Consider the following 12727-nt stretch of genomic DNA (forward strand, 5'->3'; position numbering starts at 1 on the left):
AGTGCGGTGGACTGGTGGTGAAGTTGAGTACATAGGGGAGTTCGTGGGTGTGTGTGTGTGTGTGTGTGTGTTTGGAAAAAAACTGACTTGAAAAAGATAAAAACAACTTTTGAATTTGAATCACATTTACTTTCATGGCAACTCGTTTTAAGATGTCAAAAAAAAAGCCATGTTTTACTTCTGAGGAGGCATTGAGTAATGAAATACACACAGGGTGTGCGTGCGTGTGTGTGTGTGCTGCTGTCCTTTTGTCCCTCATGGGATCAGATAATGCAATCATAGCCAATCATTGGGACTCTAATACAGCGGGCGCCCATCTTTAGTTTGGAGACGCCACTTTCCTCTGTGGTGGCAGAGGAAGAGGAAGAGAAAAAGCAAGAAGGGGGGAAACCTCTTCCCTCTCTTTCTGTCTATCTCTCTCTCTGTAATTATCACTTAATGTCCTTTGGTAATCTGGAGACGTCTGTCTCTCACCCGGTCCTTTCTTCCCTCGCTGGAGAGTAAATGTATCGCAGTCTGAAATAAATCTGCCAGCCTTTTTATTATTGTATATTTAGCACCAGAACAGAGTAGTAAACGGAGCCGTCCTAGACCACAAGCTTCCGGTAGCGCTGTTCCTCAGCTCTGGTTGTCTGTCTTTGCCACAGCCAAGTCCTGAGATCAAAGCTTCCTGTACTATATACAGTTAGCTAGTCATCCTCAAGCGTTGACCTCAAGCAAATTTTCATGTCTGAGAAAGACACTGTGTGTTTGTGCATGAGCCGCATGCATGAGGGTATAGAATTAGTTCACAACACAAGTATGCCTTTTTAGCAAGGCAGTTTTGTATGAACATCTGTACTTTTTCCTGAATGTGTGTAAGAGCTCTCAGGTCTGTCCACATCCATATATCTCTGCGCTGTAAGTCAAGCTTCGACATGGCATTGTCTTGTGTTTGTTTGATGTCAAAAATGACAGCGGCGAAAGCCTGGGAAGTTGTCTCACGGCATTCAACAAGCACAATAAGCATCACATATGATCTGATATATATCTGTGATGTATTTGTGATTCCCACCCAGGGGCGGGGGCTTCAGTTGCTGACGGTTACAAGAAAAACTCAACTAATTCAATTAACCAAACACAGCAACTGATTTAATTTTAAATATATTTCCCCATGTTTGTGTTGAGGGGGACATAGATAGTCAAATAGGATTACAAACTGGTGTGACGCTAGTCTTTGGTAAACGTAAGATAACCAGTGAGCTGCCGATCAAAGTAATGGTTAAATGACAACCATACCTTCTTCTGCCACTCCAAGTGGTAGTAGCACAAATGCAAACTTGACCAAAGTAACCAAAACATTGACAATTGAAGTGCATGGAAAAATGTTAATGTTATATAACATCTAGTTTATGATCCATTCATAAGAAGAGATTTGGAACAGATGGGCGGTGTTGATTAAGTTCATCAGCCTTCGTCAGACAAAAAAAGAAAAGGAACCACTGAGATATCTATTCAAGAGTAGGTCCACATCACCAATACACTAATACAGGATAAAAGTTTATAAATCAGCTTAACTGATCTAACGTATGAGTTTCACTGAACTATCAGACTTAGTTTGGCATCAGTTCAAAAAAAGAAAAAAGAAGAATGAATGCATCCATTGTTTCAGTGCTAATCATTTTAATTATAAAAGCTATCAAGACCAATAAAAGTGGAATCAGCTCCCTCAGGACATACAAAATGATGTTTGTCATTACCCTCATCCTTCCGCCATCAAAGTCTTCCTCTCTTTCCCCGCACACTCACTGTAATCCCCTTTCTGGGAACACTAAAAATGACCCAGCAGTGCGGTGGCGGCAAGTTTTTATGCTGGTTTTTAGGGGCTTATGCCTGCTCTTCGAAACTGCCGTCGGGACGAGGTGTCGGCTGCATGCCTCCCTGATAAGGCCGTAATCTGAGGTGTAAAGTTATAGGAGGGATTTGGGAAAGTGAGAGGCTGTCAGAGAGCAGCAGCCTTAAACAGGAATGGAGCACCATCTCCTGGGTTTATCGCTCTGTGAGAGCTCTTCTGAACCAAACCTGGTATCCAATTAATCCAAATCCTTTCAAGCTAACCGGGAAAACAGATGTATTTGTTTCCTGTTTTGAGTCCCTCATTGTTATGTACTTTTACTTTTAGAAATGCAAAGTTTCTACCGTGAATGCCATTTTCTTTGGACACTGACAAAAATAGAAAGCTGATAGAGGAATTAAGCATAGCCTGACTCCTTGCAATAAAAATTAGTCTCCTCCATAAACTTGAATGATAGTCAGCTTCCAAGTCAAAACGCTCGGGCAAAACTAGTTTAACAGTGGCTAATATTAGCTGAGTCTCGCAATCGCATGCACGGCCGTGGGGGCACAGCGGATTAGCCTTGAACTTTTTCATTTTTTAACTTTGCCCCTTTTCTCCTCCTCTTTCTCTGCGGCTCATAAAAGATGGCGTCCTGTGTGTGATGTGGCGGAGGAGTGCAGTCAGAATGAACTGATTACGGATGAGGGCCGGCATGCCTTTGAGTCATGGCAGAGAATGACATTCTTCAAGCACTTAAAAATAGTAACAGTTTTGCTTTTTTTCAGGTTTGTTTGGAGGACTTTGGGGCATCCTCTGCTGGCTTTTTTTTTTTGAGACTGGAATCATAACCAGATTCTTCTTCACCCCCCCCTTCTCGTTTCTTTCATTTTGTTATTTGGAGTTCGTTTAATCTTGTGAAGAAAATTGGCCTAGCGTGGGAAAGGCAGAATTCTTTTGGGGATAGTTTTTGTTGTTTTAGAGTTGTTGTCCGATTTTCAGTGCAGGAAGAAAAAGTGCCAGTTTGTGCCAAAACCTCATGAAGTATAGATAAAAAAGGAGATGAGTGAGAGGGAGGCCGCAACACCACGACAAAGATATGGGCTGTCTAAGCAAAGAGCTTTACAAATGACAATCTCCAGGGGGAAAAAAAGGGGGAGACAACTTAAGGGAGGAACGGAGTGGAAGAGGAGGGGGGAGGAAAAGAGGAGAAACAAATGTGGATTGATTGGTGGGAGGAGGGAGGAGGGTATTGGGGGGGAATAACGCATAGCAGTGTAGGGGGAGGCGGGGGGGGGGGGGGGAGATGAGAGGGGAAACATTCCCCCTTGCCCACATTAAAGACATAAAAAAGAAAACAAACAGAAAAACATGTCTGACATAAAGAGGCTGGTTTCCGCGGCGACAGCACAATGGCTGCCTGTGGCTCTCGGGGCCCTCGCCGTCCCGTCTGGGGCCCGGCACCAGCGAAAGTCACCGCAGTCACAGGGCCCGTCAGCGTGTGTGTGTGTGTGTGTGTGCGCGCGTGTGTGTGTGTGTGTGAAACATGGTGAATGTCATCACAGGCCTAGTGCTGTGGGAACCGCCATGAAAGGGACCCCACTCGGAAGCCACAAAAGTTCCTTTCTGCTTCTTCTCTTCGGCTTTTAGCCTCTTTATTTATCTGTGTGTAGGGGAGCCGGATGAGGAGGGAGGACTTTCTCTCTCTCTCTCTCTCTCTCTCTCTCTCTCTCTCGCTCTCTCTCTGTCTCTCGCTCTCTTACAAGCAGCATGACCCATAACTGCAGCCCTCCTGCCCTCTTGACACCTCAAATCACAGCAGCCAATATCTCAAACATATATACTGACTGTGTCTAACTCCATTTCTCTGAAGGGTTTTTTCACACCTCATATAAGCTCAATCGAATCATTAAAAAAACACACACACAATGCTGCACTTTGGCAAGCGCCCTATGGAGTAAACATGGCGTTCCCAGGAATGCCTCATATATCCAGGTTATACCGAGTGAATCGTGGAGACGGCCAGGCAGGCAGTGCCACAGGTCCCAGGCATTCCTTATGTGTCTGAAGGGCAGATAATTCCCTCATGGGTCCAGCCTAGACAGTGCCAAGCTACTCCGGTGCCAGTTCCCATGCCAATCCAATCTTGACCCCAGTGACTGAGCGCGCAGCCACTGCAGGCTGACTACTATGAAAGCCTCATACCAATAAGAAATCTACAGATTTTTTTGGGCGGGATGTCAATAGCCCTTGCATACAGCAGGGTACCATGCAGGGCTCCCTTTGACCACAATTGGCCTTTCATAAATTTCTCAGCTGGGATTCTAGAAAGCGAACAAACATTTCCTTTTGACTAATGCTGATTTTATCTGAGAAGTTATTTTTGGCACCTTGTTATTCAAAAGAAAAATGCTCAAACACCAATGCAATTCTTAGTAATGTCTCTTTGTAGTTCTTGAGGATTTAAAGCATGTTTATGAAGTGCTTCACAATTACAAGAAAATGAAAAAGCTAAGATAAAAAAAGTATGTGAATGAATATTTCAATCAAAGGCATGCAAGAATTGTTAATTCAGAGGCTCGCCATCTCGGCTTTGCTCCCATGTGTCATAATTTTATGTCATTTTTGCATTTCCTCAGGTATTATCATAAAACATGCTTGTGATTTCAGAATCAATGCAGGAAATAAAACTATAATAGTCTACATGCTGTAATATAAAGAGGAATTTTTATTCCAACCTGTTTTTGTGCCTTCATTTAAAGTCTGTGCTCGTAAATCACTGAAAATATTACAAATTTGGTTTTAAAAAAGGATTTAAAAATGTTTCATGGTCTACAGAAGTGTGAAAGCCCCGTATCAGCACTTTAAAAAAGATTGTCTCTGTATGATGTACTAACACAGCTACTACTGGTTATTGTGCACTTTCGTGAGAAATAAAATGCATTGAAAAGACTATTGTTTTACATATATTTCCCTTTTAACAGGTATATTCTTGTATCTATATTTTGGGGAATGAACATGTTGCTGAAAGTTGGCTTTCTGTTGCTGAGTACGAATCGAAGGCAACCATGCAGTGAAACATACGGTCTCAGGCCAGTTATTCAGCATGAGCTGAATGCAGCGGAAAAAAGTCACAAACAAAATATCTTGTTGAGCTTGTTCCATCTCACAGACTCTCAAACAATAGCAATAGTCATGCATCAGAGGCAATAATTGCAGCTGAGTGTTTGCATCTTATAAATTGTGGGTATGCACTGTCCACAATCGTGTGAGGGAGTTGCGTGTTTGCTTGTATGAATCAGTTGTGTGTATGTCCCTGAGTGCTCACACGTTCATGTTCGAGTTGCGCATGTGGTGCGTGTGTGTGCAAATTGTAAAAGTATGAGCTTGTTAATTTCAATAAGGCACGTTGCCTTGTTGTGGTTTGGAGGGACGGGAGGGAGAGGACTTGAAGTGGCCGACCAAAGATCGCCAGAAATCTCCCAGAATTCCATCCGACCATCCAGTGCCAGCTCTTTCTCTCTCTCTTCTTCTTCTCATGTTTCTCTCCATCACAATCCCTTCACATGCCCCCACCATGAAACTTTTTTTGTAATAACTTATTTATTCATTCATTCGTCCTCTTAATTACTTTCCACTGTGCGCATGTTTTTTTTAATGCAACTAGCCTCATCATCCTGGAACAACTGGGACTGCGCAAACCTGGAGTGCAACCAGAGTGATTTCATTGAAAACAACAACAAAGAAACAAGAAAGATTAGTGATACAGAGAAGAAAGTTATTCATTCAAGAGAAGGGTGGGTGATAAAAAATAACAACAGAGAATAGACTGAAGCCTGACTCCATCGATGTCTCCTTTCTTCCAGACTCTTTCTTCCCTGTTTTCTGATGCTGAAATGAGATCCAGATCTGAATTAAGGAATGATTGGTAATGAAAGGATATGCGGAGGGGGGTTGTTTGGAGCGAGGGACAGAAAAAGGGGTTTCTCTTTTCTGTTAGTCCTGACTCATAGCTTACTCACCACACTAAAAGCCCCCTGGTGATGGTCACACTGATTAGTGACACTTGGGTATTGCAAACACACGCACACGCACATGTTTTAAGTTAGTTTATTACTTTACACGTAGCCCTACGATATGATAAAATGCAGGCGGGCAGGGCTCAGTTACATCTAATGCAAGAAAGATTAACAGAAAAACAATGCTGTGGAAAAGCACATCATCATAAAAGAGACAAAGAGAAAGAAACATCTGGAGTAAGAGACATGAATCAAAAATATACCTGATTGTATATATAAAGCGTAGAGGACCAAAGCAAGCCTTCGTAAAAATCTGAACTTGTTCCAAAAACACACACCAAGATCTCGCACTCGTGCATTGTAGTATGTTTAAACTAACACACCCTTCCAGTCTGCCAGGCAGGAAGAGACACACTCAGCTGGGCATTGTGTGGAAGGGGGCATGCCACTTGGCCTCTCTCTGTCTTTCACACACATATGCACACACCACTGGGTCAGTCAGGCATCGCTCCTAACAACGGGCGCCTGGTTTCCATGGCAATCTGTACCAGCAATCTTCCCACGGTGGCAGCGGAACCGAGCGCTGTGTGACTGTGTGTGTGTGTGTCTGTGTGTGTGTGTGTGTGTGTGTGTGTGTGTGTGTGTGTGTGTGTGTGTGATTAGGCTACAGGGAGCACTATCTTGTCCAGTGAAGAGCCCAGATGTTCGGACACTCACTGGGCTGATTCCTCTCTTGACCCTTCAGTACCTGCCCTGATCTCGGCACACACTGACGCACACGCAAGTGTGGAAGAGGCTGGGTTTAAAAGTCTGCGCTGGAGCTCAAAGGTCTCGCTTTCACAATTTGTGAGATCATTTAAAGTCATGTTTTTGAAAATATAAACTGCCAAATCTTTGTCTAAAGCCTTTTTTTTCTTTTTTATACACTTTTTACACACTTTTTGTAAATCTTTATGGTTGACTTCTGTGATTCCCAACAAGGGTAAGGCTTGTACACATATATAGTTAACTAACGCTAAATGTAGCGTTAATAGATAAACATTAGAAAAAAAGTTTAGTTACCGTATGTTAAAAGTAGCCAATGCATAAACAGTTGAAAGAGTTAGCGAAAAGTAATGGATAAATAGTTTAAATAGTTAGGATAGCTAAATGTAATTAATGGATAAACAGTTGTAGCTATAGCTAAAAGCATTGCGCGGTTGAAATAGTTCGCTAAAAGTAGGTTAAGATACCTTTAGCTAAAAGTAACGGGTAAACTGTGATAGCCAAAAGTCATGGTTAGGCTTAAAACATCTAGCTTCTGCCACCCACTATGTATTAACTTGGCAATTCAATTGTATGAAAAATATGTTGTAAGAATAACCACTTCTATGTATATTAAAAAGCTGAAACATCCATTCATAAGTATCGATATGGAACATGGCAGCGCTGTTGATGCAGAGGTATTGAGCTCTTCTGATAGGGCAGCGGGACCTGGCAGGCTGGAAATTACTGGTATGAATAATTTTATACCTTAGTAAGTTGTATTTAAGCAGCATTATTGTTTATAAAGTGTAGAGCGAAAAAATATGCAGGATTTTATCTTTGTAGTGGTTCTTTGGTGATTACTGTCAGCTGTCTCGAGGGTCATCTTTCACTGTGTCTTCTCTCTGCTGTTTGTCTCTCACACTCAAGTTGTTCAATAAGTCCTTTCTCCACGTCACCTGTGCGATTGTGTGAGAGTCAAGCTTTACGCACTGTCACACACTGCCCTGTGGAAGACGGAGTGTTTTCACAGTCCATCATTCCCACATTCTTCACCTCTCCCGCTGCCATTGTTCTACAAAAGCAGTGTAATTAAAGGAGCAGACATAGACAGAAAGGAGGACAGAAAGAAGGAAGGAAGGAGAGCAGGATGAGTTTTGGAAGGCTAATTGACTGAGGATGACTGAGCAAAGGGGTGGAAAGATGGGGCCGGGGGGGGGGGTAGGGAGGGAGGGAGGGTGACAAGCTGGGTAAGGCCAGATTAAAGGGAGGGAGGAGGGACAGAGAGAAGAGGCGGGGGAGCCAAAACTGGCAACCCTGCCCCAACTGCCAAAGTCTTATTTTGTCATTGGGTGGCTGTGACAGAGAGAGGGAGCCAAGAGAGACATAACAGGGAGAGAGAGAGAGAGAGAGAGAGAGAGAGAGAGAGAGAGAGAGAGAGAGAGAGAGAGAGACTATGATTGGATGCCAGTGATAGAGTACAAGACTAAAGCAGCTTGTGAATTTTCTTAGTTGTAATGGGCCCTCGGGGGTCGATCAAGTGGCACCGCTGACTCACAGAGGACAGGACAGGAGACGCATGAAGAAACGACAAAAAAAGACAAACACAAGTGACAAGAAGTAACTAAGGACAACAAGGCTTTTATAAACAACAGCGCAGGAGAGACAGAGAGTGAGGGGCACACAGGGTGAGCACCTCGTCCACAGGGGAGGCAGTCTTCGGCGTGTTGCCTCCACGCAGCATAGAGCGTGGCCGACAACATCACTCAGATCCGTCAGTCCGTCGCCTACCTATCCATACATCGGTCCAGCAAGCGAGCAACGGGCACAGACATGAAGAGACCTCACGACTACAGCTCCCCAGACTCGGACACAGACGAGTTTATTGACGTGGGACAAGAAGACGGCTATTGGTGAGCATCCGCCAACCGCACCTGAGGTTGTAAACAGGGAAAATGACATGGTATACAGCTGAAATTAGTAGCTGAAGACAAATTTGGCTGAAACATTCTTGGCAGTGAACTGTGGGCTTTACAAGCATTTTGACACTTAGACGCTGCCATGCATGACACATTTGAAAGACTACAGGGACATTTTCTGTTTTTAAATGTTAGAAGCTGACAAATTATGATTCCTATTCCTAAACATTTTCTGCATTGAGCTCTAATGTTTACATTTGTTTTGACAAAAGTATTTTGACACCTTCCGAAAAGCTGAGCTGTCAGTTTAAAGTTTCACTTCAGGCCTCTGGAAGCAAATCCTCGGGATTCACTGAAATATATGAATTCATGCATTTTTTTCCTCTCAATGAAACAGAGTCATGTTTTCTCCTTTTACTTGCCCATGTGAGTAAATTCAACTCATTGCGCATATGACATGTTTAGGTTCAAAATGATGTAAGGCCTGTCATGTCGGAAGCATGGAGACGGGTTGAAATCATGAGCACAATTTTCTGACACTGTATCATTTGAAAATAAATGTATTTAATATAGAAAAAGTCTTTAGAACAAATACATATTTTAAAGTGAAGATTCACAAATTATGAATCAACATTTTTTGGTAATTATTATTGTGATGTAGCAATATTACATTTTTAATTCTTTCTAGCTCAGGAACTCCTTGACACTGCATTAAAACATAAACACAAAAGCAATATACTGAGGAGTTTGTAGCATTTTGTAGGAATATTTTGAGGCACTGTGTGTGTGTGTGTGTGTGTGTGTGAGTGTGTGTGTGTGTGTGTGTGTGTGTGTGTGAATGCAATTACGTTATTTGATTATACATTAATCTATGACAAACATTTAGCATCATTTGAGATTTAAATCACTGTCAAAAATATTTCGAAAGGCTAAAAGTGAATAATTTTTTCAGCTTTGTTGTATTAAGGTTAAGATCTTACAGGAAATTTGAGTGTCATAAATGCATATAAATAATCATAGTTTTTTCATTATTCATATGAATACAGTTACATTTATGGAGAAAAATATGGAAAATGCAAACTACAAACTAAATTATTTTTTATTTCATAAAAAAGAAAGAAGAAAATGATAATGTGACCTACAATGCTAAGCTCTTTAACTGCAGTATATACTAAATTACTCCTAACACTCTTTACAAACAATTATAACTATTTGCTTTTTCTGTGAATTAGTCAAATTCCTCATCTGGATTTACCACAATGTGGATTAAAGCGGACAATCATCGGAGTGTGTTTGTAACAGTGCATCTACAGCATATAAAAACACATTCACAGCAATGCTGCTAACATCACAAGCACCAAGATAGGCAGTAACACGAAAGGCGGTTTGGATCAATCAAATTGTCATGTGTCATGGAAACAGAAGACCTTTTAAAGTCAGCCCATCAAACATGAACCTAAACAAAAACACACAGCTAAATTGGCAGCCTTCATGTTGAAATCTAATAGAAACGCAGTAAGTCTTTGGTGGGGCAGTTTGAAGGGAACTCCAAGCTGTCAGGCCCGTAAGATGAGAGTTCACAAACAAACACAATCCATATTGAGTGACTGTACTCGGAGGAGCTCGGATCCCATGCTGCATGCTGGAGCCCCATGCGAGCGAAAGCATCGCCCCGAGGCTATATAATCATCTTTCTAAAAGTGCTTTCGCTCACATGGAAAGGAAAACAGCATGTCATTTCACTGAGACTAATGTCGCATTAAACCAAAAACAATCTCGTCTTCCCTCCTCTCCCGGGAACTCCTCTGCTGTTCTGTGCCCAAAAAAACAAATTAGATTGAAGGGAGTTGATGTGCCATCCTGCCTCTGTGTCACATTAAGGAGGGTAATAATAACAATATGCAGGAGAATCAAAGTTAACATGTTTCTGTCCGTGCCAATACCATCCTCCCATTTCACTCATCTCCCTTTTCTCTCTCTCTCTATCTCCGTGGTACAGCCCAGTCACCGGGTCCATGTCCCCTGGCAGCGCCTCGCAGATTCTGGCCCGAAAGAAGAGAAGAGGGGTGGGTGGATTATTGCCTTGGATCTTAATCTTTTTAGTCCTGTCGTTTTGGTTGGTCCTGACTGTTCCTCTGCTCTTCTTGCTGCGTAGATCATAGAGAAGAGGCGCAGAGACCGGATCAACCACAGCCTGTCGGAGCTCAGGAGGCTGGTGCCCAGTGCTTTTGAAAAACAGGTGGCCGCTCATAAATCCACGATCATTTAACATCATTCTCCTTTAACATCAGAAGTTGAGAAACCGGCTTCATGAAATCTGATGCAACTGAGTAAAATCTTCATTTTCTTTGCAGGGCTCATCCAAGCTGGAGAAGGCAGAGATCCTGCAGATGACTGTGGACCACCTCAAACTCCTACATGCCATGGGAGGAAAAGGTGAGACTTCGGAGTTCAAAACAGTTCACTTCACAGCTTTCTTTTCTCCTTTTTTTGGACGTATACAGTAATTTGATTTGTTGTGACTAACTGCATTCCATTACTATTAATCATTCTATGACTAAGCTCTATTTTTCTCTCTCAGGTTACTTTGATGCGAGGGCCCTAGCAGTCGACTACAGGACCTTGGGCTTTAGGGAGTGCGTTGGAGAGGTGGTGCGGTACCTCAGCTCTCTTGACGGGGAGTCCCCGGACCCTATAGGAGCCCGCCTGGTCTCCCACCTTTCTCACTGTGCGAGCGAGCTAGACCCCCTTCTCCTACAGTCGCCCCCGGCCTCCGCCCTGCCCTTTCCTCCTTGGCCTTGGGCATCCTTCCGTCAGATCTCTCCCACCTCACCGGCCTCCTCCTCACCTCCTTTCCCCAGTGGGCGAAGGGATCTGGCCCTGCTGGGGAGCTACCCGACACACGCCTCCCTCCGACTCGGCCCCCTGGCTGGCTGCCACCAGGGTGTTCCACCACTCCTTGCGCCTACAGCCCTGGCCACCATCCACAGGTTGCCCTCTCTCGCAGCGTCCCCGGTCCTAGCCCCCTCCAGACCAACCCAGTCGTCTCCTCACAGCGCCACCAGGGCCTCGCCCCTTACCCTCCCCAACCCTTCCTCTTCCTCTTCTTCTACCTCCTCCTCTTCTCCTATTTCATCATCTTCTGCCCCACTGCAGGTCTCTTTCAGGCCCTTCGCACCTCTGGGGTCTCCCACAGCTCAGCGCAGGGGCTTGAGCGGACAAGCCAAGTCGGCCCAGGGATGGGGGACTGAGATCGGAGCTTTCTGAGAGTCAACTCTGGTTTTGTTTTCCAAACGAACTCTGTCCAGTGAACATGGAGGTCCCATGTGCGCCATGTAGCAAATATGAAACTGTTGGAGATGTATTGAACCTTTGATGATTGTCTTTGATTTTTAGGGACTCTAAAAGCCATATCAGACTGTGGGTGAAGTTTCAGATAATCAAACAATCATATATAACAGAAGAATGAAGGAATGTGAACGAATAGAAGATTTGAATAAATTCCTCTTCCTGATCTTGCTAGACAAATACACACATACACAGTGTCCAACAGAGCCATAACGCTCGACAGAGCGTCTTTAACTGTGACATTTGTTTTTTTCCAAAACATTTTTACATTCGTTTTCAAAGTCTGAAGAATGTTAAAAAATCTCTATAAAAACTAAGTGCCTTTACCTTTGTTCATGTTTTGCTGTGTGTGTTTTTTTTCTGACTGTATAAGCAAATGGCAACATGTACTTGCTGTTATCAACGCAAATGGAAACAGAATGGTTGATAGCTACGTGTTACCTTATCCATATTAGCCATGTCTGCAAACACTGCTGGCATGTTCTCTAGCCGTAACCCCCTCTCTATGTAAGCTGTCTCCAGTGATGGCTGATGGGAGCTGTGGTCTTGTGGCTGCAGAGGATAAACATGGTGGGAGCTGGTGATGTTTTTGGGATGCCGCGGTGAGGCAAACAGACCCATCACTTTGCCTTCATTGGCAATTGGCAGTCCCCTGTAATTAACTTTACCCTCATATCAGTCTATGTATCTTCCTCTCCTCTCTCTGCCATTCCTTCTCTCCAATCTTGTGGTACACCAGCGGATATCTTCTCTCCCTGTTTGTCTGCGCCACTGTCTCCTCAACAATGGACAGACAGCTAAGAAGAGGGCGAGATGGAGAGACTGCGAGGGGGGGGTAAACAAAGAAAAAGATCTGAAGGGCTGTGGTTGGGTGACTGATTTGG

General features: G+C 43.6%; 1 protein-coding gene across 1 annotated transcript; it reads left to right on the forward strand.

Annotated features, from left to right (window-relative positions):
* The first annotated feature begins 7955 nt into the window (after window positions 1-7955).
* Window positions 7956-12174, forward strand: heyl (hes related family bHLH transcription factor with YRPW motif like). The gene is made up of 5 exons (XM_079175880.1): window positions 7956-8489; window positions 10495-10561; window positions 10651-10734; window positions 10850-10931; window positions 11077-12174. Exons 1-5 carry the CDS (start codon window positions 8410-8412, stop codon window positions 11760-11762), a joined length of 999 nt encoding a protein of 332 aa, XP_079032006.1. The 5' UTR covers window positions 7956-8409; the 3' UTR covers window positions 11763-12174.
* The last annotated feature ends 553 nt before the right edge of the window (window positions 12175-12727 follow it).

Source organism: Pholis gunnellus (genome assembly GCF_910591455.1).
Source record: "Pholis gunnellus genome assembly, chromosome: 16".
NCBI classification, from domain to species: Eukaryota; Metazoa; Chordata; class Actinopteri; order Perciformes; family Pholidae; genus Pholis; species Pholis gunnellus.